This window comes from Miscanthus floridulus, chromosome 13, assembly GCF_019320115.1.
Source record: "Miscanthus floridulus cultivar M001 chromosome 13, ASM1932011v1, whole genome shotgun sequence".
Classification (NCBI taxonomy): domain Eukaryota; kingdom Viridiplantae; phylum Streptophyta; class Magnoliopsida; order Poales; family Poaceae; genus Miscanthus; species Miscanthus floridulus.
Window position 1 is genome coordinate 1,632,936 of NC_089592.1, and position 16,165 is coordinate 1,649,100.

General features: G+C 45.0%; 2 protein-coding genes and 1 non-coding gene across 3 annotated transcripts; 2 read left to right on the top strand and 1 right to left on the bottom strand.

Moving 5' to 3' along the window:
* The first annotated feature begins 4,599 nt into the window (after positions 1 to 4,599).
* On the top strand, positions 4,600 to 8,558 carry LOC136500950 (PHD finger protein EHD3-like). The gene is made up of 6 exons (XM_066496425.1): positions 4,600 to 4,988; positions 5,327 to 5,521; positions 5,640 to 5,954; positions 6,920 to 7,009; positions 7,142 to 7,186; positions 7,279 to 8,558. The coding sequence occupies exons 1-6, from the start codon at positions 4,833 to 4,835 to the stop codon at positions 8,152 to 8,154; spliced, it is 1,677 nt and encodes a 558-aa protein (XP_066352522.1). The 5' UTR covers positions 4,600 to 4,832; the 3' UTR covers positions 8,155 to 8,558.
* An 832-nt stretch (positions 8,559 to 9,390) lies between these two features.
* LOC136500461 (UDP-galactose transporter 1-like) lies at positions 9,391 to 13,349 on the top strand. The gene is made up of 4 exons (XM_066495809.1): positions 9,391 to 10,070; positions 11,829 to 12,078; positions 12,200 to 12,407; positions 12,533 to 13,349. The coding sequence occupies exons 1-4, from the start codon at positions 9,960 to 9,962 to the stop codon at positions 12,993 to 12,995; spliced, it is 1,032 nt and encodes a 343-aa protein (XP_066351906.1). The 5' UTR covers positions 9,391 to 9,959; the 3' UTR covers positions 12,996 to 13,349.
* Positions 13,350 to 13,661: 312 nt separating this feature from the next.
* On the bottom strand, positions 13,662 to 13,734 carry TRNAR-UCU (transfer RNA arginine (anticodon UCU)). Its single transcript has one exon. It is a non-coding gene; the product is annotated as a tRNA-Arg (tRNA).
* Positions 13,735 to 16,165: the final 2,431 nt, after the last annotated feature.

A 16,165-nucleotide genomic window follows, 5' to 3' on the forward strand; every position in this document is an offset into this window, starting at 1 on the left:
ATCCTACTCACTTGTTTATATTCTTGCAAACTAGTTGTAGCAAGCTCTTTAGTGTAATTAGATTTGAGAGCTTGCTTTGCTATTTAAGTTTGCTTAGTGGAGCTCTTTAGAGTAGAAAGATTGAGAGCTCTTAGTGAATAGTATCATAGCAAGTTGTGTGTCTAGCTATCATTGCAACTAGAATTGTTGGATAGGTGGCTTGCAACCCTTGTAGAGCTAGAGCAAGTTTGCATTACGCTATTTGTCTTACTAATCAAATTGCTCTAATTGATTTGTAGAATTTTAAATAGGCTATTCACCCCCCCCTCTAGCCATATTAGGACCTTTCAACTGTACTCAAGGACAGCAAGTGGGACAATGCTTACTCCTTTCAGCATCTTCTGAAGATGCTCAAGCACCTCTTCATCAGTCAACTCAAGGGCAGGGACCATACGAGAAGGGTCCTCTGCCCCAGAGTACTCAAAACCGTAATGTTCTCGCTCCTTCAAAGGTTGAACTCAGCGGCGAAGAAAACTAGAAATAATCCCGAAGCCAGTCAAGCCTTGCTGTTTTAGAGTGCAAATCTTCTCAAGAAACGGCTGGATCATCTGGAGCTCAGCCGCTGTCACAGGGTTCTTTTCCCATCGGTCATTAACCAAGGGACCAGATCCAGAATGAACAGAAAGGGGGGGAATCAAGTTGGCGGCATAGAACCAATCAGTACACCAATCCCTCACAGAATCAACCAGGTCATAGTCAAAGAATTTGATCTTAAGACCCTAGTGAAACTGAATCCTGCAGCCACCAAGAACATTGGTGTCATCACGGTGGGGTTGTGGATTCAGGCGAAAGAAGTAATGAAAGAGAGAAAGAGAAGGAGTAATTCCAAGGAAGGTTTCACAAAGATGAACGAAAACAAAAAGATGAAGGACGGCATTGGGAGCAAGGTGGTTCAGGCTAATCCCAAAATAGTTAAGAAATCGGTGAAGAAAGGCAGAAGCAGGAAGGCAGAGACCGGCACGGATAAAGGAGACAAAAAGAATAATCTCACCAGGACTTAGAGCAGGGACCCGATGCTCGTCTGGAGCTCTCCAATCAGTAATACCCTTGCTCTGAATCAGGCCATCACTCATAAGGTCGCGAAGCTGATCTTCGGTTGTTGTTGGAGCCGGCCAGATCTTCTAAGCAGCCCTCATCACCATGAATTCTTGATTTTCAATGACGGAGAGCGATGCTTCCTCGTCGACAAAGCTCGCCTGGGACTTACTCGTCGACTTCTTCCTACCCATGTACTAGCAAAAGCAATGGGGCACTAAGAATAGAGAAGGCTCAGAAAGGCAGAGCTCAGATGACGGCGGCAATGGCGACGACGGAGTTTCGAAGGCTAGGGTTTCAAGGCAAAGGCAGGGCACCAAAGAAAAGGAGGAGAAAGGCCTTTAAATAGATTTTACGCCGGTAAAAATGAGGCCCACCAGGCCCGTTTTAACACGGCATGAGGACGCAATGGTCCATTTACCGATGCAGCTAAAATGATGGATGGCTCAAATCCACACAACGGTACAGTTCAACGGGTAGATTTCAGACTTATCCATCCAGCACCATGGCGGAGTTATCATATTACCACAAAAAGAACTCATCAACAATAAAGCAAAGAAGGGTTACCTCACAAGGAGCGCAACAACCCGGTCCTTATAGAAAGAACTCGGAAATCTCATCAACAGCCGGGACATCAGGAGAATGAAGAATTGCAACTCGAAAGACAAGATTCTTTCCATTATAACTGGTTTCAAAAAATAGAAGATTACACATCTTACAAGACCCAACGAACTCGGTACCACGACAAGCAAAGTAGCAAAGAGGAACCCGAACACGGCTAAGCTCTGGAACGACTACGTGTTCCAAATTGCTACTCGGTAGAACAAACCGCCCTCGGCTACACTGTTTTCTTCAAAGGATGGACGCAGTGCATCCAAGGCGGAAATCAGCAGTACGGCGGGACAACATGGAGCAGAGAAGGCCAGCAGGCATCTGTCTACCCAAGACCGATGTGATGCTGGATATGGTGTTGATCTGCACCAGACAGTCTCAGGGCAGGCGACGAGGATCAACCCAGAACTACCAGATGAAGGATCGCATCCCATATCACAAGACTCCCTCCAACTACCGCCACGTACTTCCAAGTATAATGCTGCTGCGGGATTAGCCTACCTCTAATCCCTATCACAAGACTCCCTCCAGCTATGGCAAGATACACAAGAACTATAAAATACGCCCAGGGGCTGCTCTACTTCGCAAACTACCATATTCATGACTACGGAGACTTCAGACCACGCAACAAAAATGTTCGATGAATCAAAACAAGCACAGGAGGAGGATATTTATAGGCCAAAGAAGTGGTGCACATAGACCAGGAGCACCAGCGGAATAAACCTAACAAAGGACACAGTGAAAAGACAGAATTCAATGAAAGAGGACTCAGGCATGAAGGAATAGTACTCAAGGACAAGCATATTCGAAAGAATATACCAACACTGTACAACTCGTGAACAAACAACATTTACACTCAACCACCACCATACAACTACATCTGACAATAGTAGACTACCAGAGAATATGCCAATACCCTGTATCTGAGTTCTTTCTAAACAAAAGAATCCGGATATATGCTCGGGGGCTGCAACAGGAGAGGTTTTCAGTTCTTTTGAACAACTCAGATTCAAGACCCTCCAACTCTTTGTTTCAAATAGCAAGAGGCTCGGGGGCTACACTCAATGAGTGCACTTTTTCATTCAAAAAAGCGCACATCACTAAGAAGACTTCTTCAAGACAGACGACTTCAAGGCCACACGACAAAAAGAACCCGGACATAGCTATACCCGAGCTCTTTTTCAACAAAGAACCCGGGTATATGCTCAGGAGCCCTTCGACGAAGAATCAGGGCAATTTCAAGACAAGACCCTCCAGCTCCTTGTGCCAAACAGCAATAGGCTCGGGGGCTACACCCAAATGGGAGTACTTTTTTTTCAAAAAGGTACACACCACGCGAAGATCTCACGAAGCGCTATACGGTTTCGCTCAAGAAAGCACTCGAACGACGCTTGTTCCTGCTCGACAAGACTTGAAAGAACAAGACGAGGCTTCTAGAACTCAACCATGAAGTGCTGGGGGCTTGTCGGTGCGGGACCCATGGAATACCCCGTAAGGAAGGGAGAGGATCTAATCTAACTAGGATTCTTCCCCTGTAATCTTAGTAGAAGTATTATTCTATAATCCTACTAGGAACTCATTGTAAACCGACTAGGATTCTGACCTCCTGACTATATAAAGGAGGGCAGGGTTCCTAGAGACAGGGAGTTAGACAATGGTACAACACAATACTTTACAATCAATCCAATGCAAAGGCTAACGCTGACTGGACGTAGGGCTATTACTCGATTAAAGATCGAGGGTCCGAACCAGGATAAATCGACTGTCTCTTGTGTTAACCATCGAGTTCCGCATACGCTGAAGCCTGAACATACTACCCGAGGGACCCCGTGGCAGGCTATCAGTGGTGAAACATCAACACACCCTCGCATCTTATATTGGTTTAGATTCTTGATGCTTGTTGATTCATATGTATGGTCAATATGGTAAAAGTTCTTACTCTTCGGAATGGAGGGGTAGACGTGGCAATTACCTCACCTTGTTGTAAGGGACGACCCACCAAGGCTCGGACTCCCTCGCCCGAACATATAGTAGTCATTAATTAAAAAGAGAGTACCTCATCATGGATCCACTTTGTAACGATAATCATTATGAATACAGCTTGCACATCCGATTTCTCCTTATCGACTTGGAGCCCTTTTCATTATGCATACGATCCTTATTCCTTAATGCCTAATATGTCGTTTGTCGTTATGTTGTCATTGAACCTAAATTCTAATTGTCGTTATGCTCGCTAACATTTAAGGAAGATAAAAAAAACATACCATGTAGTGACATCTAAACTTATAGACATTATCCATCCCTCATCTTTCTTCTTCCTCGCGCCTCTGGTCGTCGCTTCACTCAAGTGCTTTCCTTGTCTTTGTTCTTCCGTAAACCTAGGGATGTTTGGATCCTCTTCCGCCTCTCACCTTGTCTCGCTAAGCAACGCAAGGCGACCTTCCAAGGGGGTGTTGTTTCCCTTGCTGGTGCTCGGCTCGCCTTGCACCATAACTCTGTGGCGGCAGCAGATGTTCATCCGTCATTGGCGGTGGCCCATGTCGTCTAGACAAACCTCAACCCAATAGCGGCAGAGCATCAGTGAACCTTAATTCGATGACAACAGAGCTTGATTTAGTATCATCAAAGGCCCCGTTCGGATGGTATGGTTCTGGAGGAATTTAGATGGTTTGGAGGAATTCTAGAGGAATTTGTGAGAAAAAACACTGTTCCAGATAAAAAAAGAAGCGGATAAGCCGGGTTTAAGGACACGCGAATGGGCTCAAACCTTAATTCAGTGACCTAGGAGGTTGTATGTGGTGGAGATGAGAAGAGGAGGGGAAGTTTTCTACAACTTGTGGGAGACAAGGTTTTGGCTCCCTCGCTAGTTTTCCCCGCTCCTCCAATTTTTGGACAACCGCTTCTTCGGCTTCGGTTCATCCTCCCCACTCCCACCCACAGTCCCACCCCACCCTCGTCCCGCTCCTCCCCTCCGGCGTGCGTTTCCTTCCCCGGCTTGCCTGACCGAGATCTCTAAATTCCCTTCAAACCCTAGCCCTCTCCAACTCCTCGCGCCGCCTTCCAACCCTCTTCCCTCCTCGCGCTTCCCCTTCGCCATCTCGCCGTCGTTTCTTGGGTCCGGGACACGCTCTTCTAGCTGCCCGCGTATGGCCTCCGACGGCGCCGCCAGAGGCCGCCCTACCAAACTCCCCGCTTCGGAAGGCCTGGACCCATCCAACGTCCTCACCTACAAGAGACGCCGCCGCGGCACCGGCGCCAACGCCGGTCACAGCGCCGTCACGCCGGGCCCCGACCCCGTCAAGGTACGCATTCCCCTCCAAACCCTAGCTCCCCCCCTCCCCCAACTCGTCGTTCTTTGCTACTACGACGACATGGGTTTTACTAGAGCGAGCGTCTCTCCAGCCTCGCGGTGCCTTCAGTTACTCGTAGATTTCGTTCATATGCCGCCAGATTTCGGTTCCGTCTTGCGAGATTCCCTTTCTATGTCGCAGCGTTTGCTCTCGAGCCTAGGGTTTCCTGTAATGCTGGCACTCGTCTTCTTGGGCGTGCATGCGTCTTCTTGGGTGCCGAATTATCGGTCAGTCATGGCTTTTGCTTCTCGAGATTTGTCATTTATTCCCCTGCTTTCTCCCCTGTGCAGAATAAGATGAGCGCGGTGGTGCACGCCACCAGTTCCCAACAAGGTGGGCGCCAAAACCTGGACAGGTGCTGGAGAAGCTGGAGGGACACGCTGGAGGGCGTCCTGCAATCCACTGCTGGGAACCTGGGCTCCGGAGGGATTCAGAGCTGCATCCGAGATGCTCTCAGATATAATGGTTGCCAGCCCACAGAACATGTTAGTAATCTATCCAGTCCTTCAGATTCAACATAACCTGTGCATGCCGACCTCGCGTAATGGTACCTTTTCACTTCACCCTAACAAAAGCTTCTATTTTGTTTTCTGGATCTACCAGGGGAACTTAGCTGACGGCCAAGGAGCAGGAAGAGAGGACCCTGTTGGAGCTGTACATTCTGAAGAGAATAGTGGTGCCTTGGTTCAGTTAGAAGATGGAACAGCTGCATCTTTGGAAGCCAACAAGGCGATGTGCCATAAAGCTCTCTTTGACATTCTAATCTCCGAGAAGTTTGCCATGCTGTGTGATCTGCTAGTTGCAACATTCCATGTCAATAAGCCTGATGACCTGATTGGTTTGCAAATAATTGATGCCAAGATGAGAAATGGGGATTATGCACAGAACCCTGCGCTGCTTGACCATGATATCAAACAGGTACCTATTTGTTTGTTTGCCTCATTCCTTTTTTTTCCTGTGCTGTTTTCTCTGATATAGAAAAAGATGTAGCTGTGGTTCTACTTCAGAGCCTATGGTAGGTTATTTCAATGCCCAAAATTTGAAACCTGTCCCTTTTGCTTGTCTGTTTGACTACATAGATTCAAAAGGTCATATAGTTAGGAATGATTCTTCCTGTATTCGCTGCCTGTTTCGGTCCCTTTTCCCAGCGCATGGGTTGGCCCTTGCAAATTCTTCTAATAACCATCCAAATTCCAAACATCAGAACCATTTTCCAATGCCACTGTAGCTGGAATAGGTATGCTCAACCAAAAGGGCGTATATGTAACCTCATAGCCATATTTCTCTACTGGCTTGAGGCCAATCAGAGATCTATTGCCTCCTTTTCCAATAAAGGACATCTAATAGCTGTTTCTCGTGGGAAGGGATCTGTTGTCTTGGTCTTCATGAATCTGTGCTCTGTTCCTCGCCGCCCGTGTCATCCGCTGCCCTTGACCTCACCTTGCCAACTCCCTTGGACTTCTCTCTTGAAGTGAATCACAAGGTGATGGTAGTCATGAATGCACATAAATCGGACATGGGTTGCATCACGCTGCCATACACAACTACTCAATAAGTATGTTTCAATCCATGTATTGTGAGGAAGCATTTATTTACTTTGTTCACTGCTGTTCTTAAATGAAAGAAGGCAAAATCAGGAAAGTTATCTTAATATTTTTGGGGCCAAGGAATAAGCAGTTAGATTTGGTTTATGTGTTAGTACCTCCTATATATCTCAATGGCCAAAGAGGTCCTCTGATATTTGTTTTTCCATTTTTCTCTCATCTGTAAATTCTTTTGTTTGCTGTTATTCATGTACCAAACACCATAAACATGCAGTTGAAAACATACCATCAATGCTGTTTGTTTCTTCTAATATGTATGTATATTTGTTTATTATCTAGATATGGAAGAAGATTGAACATGTTGGCCAACAAATGGCTGGTCTGGCAAGCAGTCTCTCACTGATTTCACAAGCTTCTCATCAAAAGCAGGTAACATGAGTTTTCTGTTGGTGCTTCGTTGGCATAATTTATGGTGATAGCCATAGATTTTGATTCAGGGCGTTGTATTGTTGAAATCATTCCATTTATGTTGGTCATTGCTTATAGAAATATTCTTTGTAGGCTTCTGGCGTTTCAGAAATTGATGTGGCTGAACACAGGATAGAGGTGAGTGGTGTGCTATGAACATGTCTGCTGACCATTGTTTTGTTGTTAGGATTTGTTAAACCCCATTCATTAATAACTGCACTCTTTATTAGGAAACAAATTTGGGTGGTGGCGCCCACAAAGCCCTAAGGGAGTTGACCCCCCCTTGCGATTCTGGCCATTCTACGATACCCAAACAAACTGGGACATCTGGATCGGATGGAATTTGCAAGGATTGTGGCGGAAAGGCAGACAGCGAAGGAAGAATTATCTGTGATAGATGTGAAGCTGCATACCATGTTTCATGTCTCAAGCTTGCCATTGATGAAGAGGCCCAAGCAAAATGGTACTGTCCCAGCTGTGTTGGATTAGACGGACCTTCAAAGAATAACAACAATGGCAGATCACATGAAGGCTGCGATGTATGCGAGTGGCTCGTGGTGGAGAAGCCAGAAGAACCCGCTGAAGATGTTATCCAACCTGATTTGGCCATCAAAACGCAGGAGAGCTCAGTGTCAAGCATGGATGAAGACAGTGAACCGGACCTCTCAACAACTGCTCTAGCAAACTTGTGCAAGCATTGTGGCACATGTGAAGATGAGAACAGGAAGTTCTTGGTATGCGGCCATCCTTACTGTGCTTACAAGTTCTATCATGTCCTGTGCATGAAAGAAAGCCAGATTGCAAGTGAGAAGCAGAAGAATCTAGCATGCTGGTACTGCCCGTCTTGCCTGTGCAGACGCTGCTTCAGAAACAAGGATGATGAAGAAATAGTATTGTGTGATGGCTGTGATGATGCTTATCACATTTATTGCACGACTCCGCCGCTCGAATGTATCCCGAGAGGTAACTGGTACTGCATGTTGTGTAATGCGCGGAGGTCAGCACGTGGGATGGAGAGGTATGAGAAGTCGATCCTGCAGAAGGCCAAGCGTGTTCCTGATGCCAAAAGGCCAAAGGTGCATGCAGCTGCTGCTCCAGAAAAATAAGTAGCAGCGGTGTGGATGAGGTTTCACAGGCTTACTAGGGTAAAAGAAAGGAAATGATTCTTTGGTCCCTCTGAAGGGGGTATACATTACTCTTGACAGCTTGAATAATCGGAGGATGGGTTGTGTACACATGGGGAAATGTCCTGTTGGCTGGTGAAGACGAGATGGTGGCATCCGTGTGGATGCACACTTTGGTCCCTGCGGATGAACTGCTGATGTTGATTTCCTGTCCTGTTATTTTCTTCCTGGAATTCTTGTGACTATTTCGAGTAAGTTTTTGTGCTGTTATGTTGTGTCTGCCCTTTACCTGATGGTAAGTGGTAACACTGACACCCACCCATGTTGACATCGCTTTTATCGATGATATGTACATGTCTGTTACTTGTTTTGGTTTTGTTAAACAATGTGTGCTCTTCTTACATACTTTTGCATAGCCTGTCATCGATGTCTGTGAAAGTTTGTTACTGCTATTATTTATATATATATAATCTGATTGAACCCTTTAGGCAGAGAACTTGTGTGATAACTGAACAATTATACATCATCATTTTTTTTTGAAGTGTCGTATTCATGTCGTGGATTTGTTTCAATCGTGATGGCTTTGGTAGTATGGTGATCCAGGAGGCCTGAGAACCCTGGTGTCAATGCATCGTACCCTGCTTGTGCCTAAATTAGTTAGACAAGAGGAGATGGCGGGAGTTGTTTCCTTCGTAGTCATACTACCGTTGAAAGTACCGAGACTTTGCATTGCATGGTTGAGAATTTGGGTGTGTGCGCGCGCATGTGGGAAGGATAACCTATATAACAATATATATAATAATATAATATAGTCGTTAGTCCAAACGAAGCGCCTGCCCAAGTTCCTTACATCGAATGGGACAAAACTAAGTTCTCGTTTGTCAAGGCTTATTATGTAGCGGCTCCGGCTTTGAATCTATGAAATGGCTCCGCGTGAAAAAGCTTTGAGGAGCCAGAGCCATTTTCTTACTCGATGGGTGGAGCTGTGAACTTTTTTCGGCTTCTCTTTACAAATTTGACATAAATTTTTGCAAAACTGTGATTAGAGTCTTCTTGTCACACATTTTCCAAAACAGTTAACGGAGACAAATGAGATGACCTGCTGCAGCTTTCACTTTCGTCCAAAAAAAAAAACCCTCTAAAAAGAGAGAAGGCAAGGGAGCAGGATTGCAGGAGTAGCAAAGGGCAAAAGGCACAGGGGGACAGAAGAGGGCAGAGAAGGCACACGTAACGCGTGGCAACAGGCAACTCTCTGCACTTGCACCACCTTCGACTTTTGTCGCCTCACATCATCGGTTGACGGAGAATTGAGAAATCGAAAATTAATCGCATCACCACGCCAACTGAATTCCCAACCTAAAACCAAACCAAGGGAAGCAACAGAATATCCCCTCGCCTCCTCCCCCGGCCCCTTTCAACTCGTCTTCCGCCTCCCTCCGCTCTCCTCTTGCCTTCTTCTTCCTCCTCATGTCGCCTCCTATCCATCTGTACCTTCTATTCTAAGCCACCTCGATCTTGCCTGCTCGGACCCTAGATAGATACAAGAAAAGAGAGGAGCCTTTGTGGTTAATGGATGGTTGGATCACTGGGCGGAGCAGTTTCTCATATCGGATTGCTCGATTAATTAATACATACTAAATATATAATTATTATATACGCCAAGAGAAGAGAAGAGAAGAGGAGAAGAGAAGAGGAACGCCGGCCGGTTTCACTTGTCTCCTTCCTCCGATCCGTCCCTGCCTGCTTCGGCGGCCGGCTGGGCTCGGGCGTTTCCCTTATCCCTTCCCATGGAGGACGCCAAGATGGGGAACGCCGCCACCATCCGCGCGGTGCTCGCCATCCTCCAGTGGTGGGGATTCAACGTCACCGTCATCATCATCAACAAGTGGATCTTCCAGGTCCGTCACGCCCACCATCCCTTCCTCTTGGGTTTTCTTTCCTCATCAGTTTTGTTTGTTTGTTTCAATTCAATTCCCAGAGATGATCGTGTATATAGTTGTGTTATATTCAAGGGAATTTAGGGGTGGATCCGTGTGTACAGGACGAAAGGTTGCACCTTTCGTACCAGAGATTTTGCCTCTTTTTAGTTTTCGTCTTCCTCACATCGTTCCATGGGTGCAGATTAATCGCCCATGATGATGTCGTCTTGTCTAGTGTTTTGGCAGAAACTATAAGGAATCATCTTTTTGTTTGTCTGAGAATTACTTCAACTGGTGGATGTTAATGATGGAGAACAGTAGGGTTTTCCGATTGGGAATGGACAATTAAGGGACTGTCCTGATAAATTTCAGAGTTAACAGTCTTGATGAATTTTAGAGTTAACTGAGAGTGACAGAATGTAAACGCCGTGCTGGGAACATGGCCCAAATGAGGGCCCTTTTTCTTGTTGACAACCATTCTAGCATATGGTACAGTTGAAAAAGCTTTCCTCAATCAAGAACACAAGTTTGGCGTCCACTCTCCAGATTTAATTGTAATTATGGTAGTCCTAGAAACAACATTTGTGCATTCGAATTTCTGAAAAGTGAAAACCATAGCACTAACCTTGTGACCTTTATGTATATTCTGCCATTTTTCCCATCATAAACAAAAAACAGAAAGCAAAATGAAAATGGATGCAGGGTTAACAAAAGCATCCAGATTGCACCTTTGTGCAGTTATCTAATTTCTTAGACCAGAGGTAGGTATATAGTATATTAGTATGTACTATAGTTTGCAACCGTACATGTTCCTCAAGATTGTGGTTTACTTAAAGTTGTTGGAATGAGCAGCAAGGTTCTTATTCTGTCACACTGACTCTGGATTTGATGGAGTGTCACCGTCTAGGATAATCTTTGACTTTGGCAGCCTTAACATTTCCCTTCAAGCTTCTAATTTCCGAGACTGTTTCTTGAGGAGGAGCTCTGTTGGAGATAGTGCTCCTGAAGGGGTACCGGTGATGGACTGGGGGCCGTGGCTTGAACACGCGACGACGAACGGACGGCGCCGTGCTCGGCGCCTAGGGTTGCGGCTACGACAATAAGATGACGGGGAATAGGAAGTGAGGCCAGGCGCCCAAGGGAGACATAAGTCTCAATCCCAGGCTGAATCGTATTAGAAGTAAACTGTTTAACTTATACAAGACTCAATAACCAACTTCCTATTCTTTAGGGAATAAATCAAATGACTAACTAACTCTAGTTATGCTAACAACTTATCCCAGCCGGCTCCTTGGCGTGGCCTTAGCCACTTGCCTTGTCGCCTGGCTTATCCCTCTTATGCTATACCTTGCCCACCATAACAAGCTCTCTTGAAATATTTTGCTTATTTCTTGACTTGACACGCTGGCTTGGTAATGAGATGGATTAATTGATTCTGTATTTATGAGATGATTTGTCATGTGAACTAGCACAATTGTAAATATATATATGCCTAGAAAGTAGAAATCTGCTTGTTGTGTTCTTTAAGAAACTCCTCTGCTAACATGTGCTCTGTGTCAGAGAGATCCTTAAAGAAGAAGCTTTCTGTTTCTCCCTTTCCATTTATTTGATTTGAGTTATCTTTTGTTGCTCTGATGTTGGAAAGGGACAGTTAATGACACTAGTAGTTGTCATTGCCATTGCCGCTTGCTTGGCACAAAGGCATGGACTTGACGATGTTGAGGCCAAATTTTGCAGAAACTGGAGTTCAAGTTCCCTCTGACGGTGTCGTGCGTCCACTTCATATGCTCTTCTATCGGAGCCTACATCGCAATCAAAGTTCTAAAAACAAAGCCGCTGATCGAGGTTACCTCTGAGGATCGATGGAGAAGGATATTCCCAATGTCATTTGTGTTCTGCATAAACATTGTGCTGGGGAATGTGAGCCTGCGGTACATCCCAGTCTCCTTCATGCAGACCATAAAGTCTTTCACTCCTGCAACGACAGGTTAGTTTCTTTTACAATGATCTATCTTGTCATCCTATATTTTCCTGTTCTGCAATTCCTGCAGAATGATGATAATTTCTGACCAATGCAATCTCTTCTCCTCCATTGAGACGAGATGCAGTGATTCTTCAGTGGTTGGTGTGGAGGAAATACTTCGAATGGCGCATCTGGGCTTCTTTGGTCCCTATAGTGGGAGGCATTCTCTTGACTTCTGTAACGGAGCTAAGCTTCAACACGTTTGGCTTCTGCGCCGCCATGGTGGGCTGCCTGGCCACATCCACAAAGACCATTTTGGCAGAGTCACTGCTCCATGGATACAAATTCGACAGGTATAGTGTAGATTACTGTAATAGTAAAAGATATGATCTTGATTTACATTTACTGCTTGATTGAGTTTCCATGGATAGACAGAAGGTTAATATGTTTTTGTATGTGTGTGTGACTGTGTGTGCAGCATCAACACGGTGTACTACATGGCTCCCTTTGCGACGATGATCCTGTCAGTGCCGGCCATGGTGCTGGAGGGCAGCGGCGTGGTGAGCTGGCTCTACACGTACGAGTCGGTGGGGCCAGCGCTGGCGATCATAGTCACGTCAGGGGTGCTGGCCTTCTGCCTCAACTTCTCCATCTTCTACGTGATCCACTCGACGACGGCCGTGACGTTCAATGTGGCCGGCAACCTCAAGGTGGCCGTGGCGGTGCTGGTGTCGTGGATGATCTTCCGGAACCCCATCTCGGCCATGAACGCCGTCGGCTGCGCCGTCACGCTCGTCGGCTGCACCTTCTACGGCTACGTCAGGCACCTCATCTCGCAGCATCAGGCCACCGTGGCAACTAGCGGCGGGGGGCCGCGCACGCCTAGAGGCCGATTGGAGATGCTGCCGCTCACGGCCGAGAAGCAAGGCGACAAGATATAGCTGCTGCTCCTGCTGCTGCATGGAGATGCTGCCGCAGCTCTTCTTCTTGGTCATATCATATCGTCGGTGATATTAATATTAGTAATAGAGAAAGGAAAGGAATAAACCAACATGATATACACATCTGATCTGAATATCTGATCGAGCTAACAGCTAGCCGTTTCAGAATCCATCGATCATCAGAGATGACAGGACGGGCTCCTACCGAATAGTTGAGTTGTTAGACAAATGGATGGAAGCCGAGTTGGTGTAGTTGCCAATTCTTTTTGCTCATACACATTTTCTCTCTCTCTTTTTGTGTTTGTATTGATTGATGATGATGATAAATTTGGTCACCCAGATTTTGGTATTACATATTTGTTGTCAGCTAGTGAGCCAGATTCTGATAAGGAGTGTGGTCTGCTTTGGAATGATATGTCTTCGTCGAATCATATGTAGCCGTGTTCTCGTCAGAATTAGATAGAAGGCAAAAAACAAAAAAAAAAAGGAAAAAAGAATGAGTTCCTTACAAATTTGTTTATGTATGGATTCAAAAAACTAAGCTAACAGAGTAGGGTGAGGGCGTTACAACAAAAAAAGGCCTATAAAAAAAACTAAGCTTCCGTACGAATATGGAAGAAACAGAGTAGGGTGAGGGCGTTAGAAGCAGAGGACCAAAAAAAACTACACGCTCGGTGGGACTCGAACCCACAATCCTTTGATTAGAAGTCAAATGCCTTATCCATTAGGCCACGAGCGCTTGTGTGACAAGAATACACGTGTAAAGTTTAAAAACTCATCTTACTACGTCGATTTTGAATATTATTCTGATAGAGTATTTGAAAAACGTGACTTACGCTTAAATCTAACTAAACACATATTACCTTAGCAACCAATAGATCGACAACTAGTCAGCTATAGATCTTTCCAGGGTTGCAGAAAGTTTTGGACGAGATCTTAGAGCAACTCCAAAAATCTCTTTATATCTTTTGATAGTGATACGAATATAGGTTTTGGTTAAAAAAGACAGCTTCTTTCTTCCTCTATTTCCTAGTTCTCGCTAGCCAATGATAGCGTGGCTCATTAGCAGTGGTGGAGGGAGGGGGGCCTGGCACCCGCTGACACGCTACGAAACCTGTAGTACGTATATACTTCCTCCGTACTAAAAAAAAAATAAAGTCATACTGAACACATATTTTTTTAGCAACCGAACATCTCCAAGAGTTTGCTATCTCAACTTGGCATCCATATAATTTTGACAAAATAAGACAAAATAGCCTCCAACAGTTTGGCAAAACAACTTGGCATCAATAGCAACTTGACAATTCTTCCCTCTGCGCGCACAAATATACGCGCGTGTATACGGCTTGGCATCAGGGGCTCTTTGTTCGCTTAGCGGGGCTCTTCGTTCACTTAGCGGGCATCTTCGTTTGTTAACGGGTTTTTTTTATTTTACCAAGTCAAAAATGCCAAACTTTTAGAGATGGATTATTTTTTTACTTGGCATATAATTTTAGGAGTTGGCAAATCACAAGATTTGCCAAGTAAAATATGACAAACTCTTGGAGATGCTGAGTTTGCTATCTCAACTTGGCATCCATATAATTTTGGCAAAACAAGAAAAAATAGCCTCCAACAGTTTGACAAAACAATTTGACATCAATAGCAACTTAGCAAATCTTCCCTCCGCGCGCACAAATATACGCGCGCGTATACGGCTTGGCATCAGGGGCTCTTCGTTTCTTAGCGGGGCTCTTCGTTCGCTTAGCGGGCCTCTTCGTTTTGTTAACGGGTTTTTTTATTTTACCAAGTCAAAAATACCAAACTCTTGGAGATGGATTGTTTTTTTACTGGACATATAATTTTAGGAGTTGACAAATCACAAGATTTGCCAAGTAAAATTTGACAAACTCTTGGAGATGCTTGCTATCTCAACTTGACATCCATATAATTTTGACAAAACAAGAAAAAATAGCCTCCAACATTTTGGCAAAACAACTTGGCATTAATAGCAACTTGGCAAATCTTCCATCCGCGCGCAAATATGCGCGCACGTATACGGCTTGGCATCCGGGGCTCTTCGTTTCTTAGCGAGGCTCTTCGTTCGCTTAGCGGGCCTCTTCGTTTTGTTAACGGATTTTTTTATTTTACCAAGTCAAAAATGCCAAACTCTTGGAGATGAATTATTTTTTATTTAACATATAATTTTAGGAGTTGGTAAATCATAAGATTTAACAAGTAAAATTTGACAAACTCTTGGAGATACCGGTCATAGAGTGCAGCAGTGCGCCGCTCTGTCAGCAGTCACAGCATGCAAATGCAGTAATCCTTGTAATTTGCAAGGCTAGCTGCCGATATGATGATCTTGATTGACGGACGCAGCAGCTAGCATGGATCATCATTATTCATGAAATGCAGTCGTATACTCCTATATCGATTGCAAAGTACGTGTAGCAGCTCTGCAGAGGCACGCATCATGAGTTTCCCCGCAAACCTACCCTAGGTCAGATACTACTCACTATAGCAATGCAAGGGATACTACTGTGCTGGATGATCAATGATACGATACGACTCAGATAGCCAGAGGACTCGCTCAGCTCCGTCGTCGTCTCTCGTCTCGTCGTCGACCATATACTCTCTCTCTCTCCTGTCTCTCCGTTCAGCGAAGAAAGAATGGGATTCGTGTTGGTAAAGGAGTTCAGGTTTGATCAAATTTATAAAAAATAGTATTAATGTTTATGTCTCTAAATAAATTTATTATAAAAATATATCATATAACGAATTCAATGATACTTATTTTGTATCACGAATGTTAGTGACTTTTTTTTTAAAAAAAAGAATAAATTTAGTCAAAGTTTAAGTTATTTTACTTATCGAACGAGAATTACAATCTTGGGTAGACGTGGAGGGATTACTGTACTACTTGATCGATCGTACCGAGAGAGTATGTTCATCATGTATGCAATCGATCGATCATATCGTTGCCTAGCTAGCATAGCAGCTGATGAGTTGGGCTTGGCAGCTGCAGTGCAGCCACTCCATGACAGCCTTATGCATGCATGCATGGCCAGCTACAGCTAGAGCTAGCGACTCTGTTCCGTTGCATCCATCATCCATGCCATGGCGGTACTACTGCAGCTGGACTACGGACTACTCCCTCACTCAATGCAACTATATGTATCGCGTTTCAG

What these genes read in the sequence shown, in the direction of transcription:
- LOC136500950 (XM_066496425.1), top strand. Translation starts at nt 4,833, where the DNA reads ATGGCCTCCGACGGCGCCGCCAGAGGCCGCCCTACCAAACTCCCCGCT. An exon ending in AAGCTTCTCATCAAAAGCAG is followed by an intron (nt 7,010 to 7,141) that starts GTAACATGAGTT and finishes TATTCTTTGTAG; the next exon opens with GCTTCTGGCGTTTCAGAAAT. An exon ending in TGGCTGAACACAGGATAGAG is followed by an intron (nt 7,187 to 7,278) that starts GTGAGTGGTGTG and finishes ACTCTTTATTAG; the next exon opens with GAAACAAATTTGGGTGGTGG.
- LOC136500461 (XM_066495809.1), top strand. Translation starts at nt 9,960, where the DNA reads ATGGAGGACGCCAAGATGGGGAACGCCGCCACCATCCGCGCGGTGCTC. An exon ending in TTTCACTCCTGCAACGACAG is followed by an intron (nt 12,079 to 12,199) that starts GTTAGTTTCTTT and finishes GACGAGATGCAG; the next exon opens with TGATTCTTCAGTGGTTGGTG. An exon ending in CATGGATACAAATTCGACAG is followed by an intron (nt 12,408 to 12,532) that starts GTATAGTGTAGA and finishes CTGTGTGTGCAG; the next exon opens with CATCAACACGGTGTACTACA.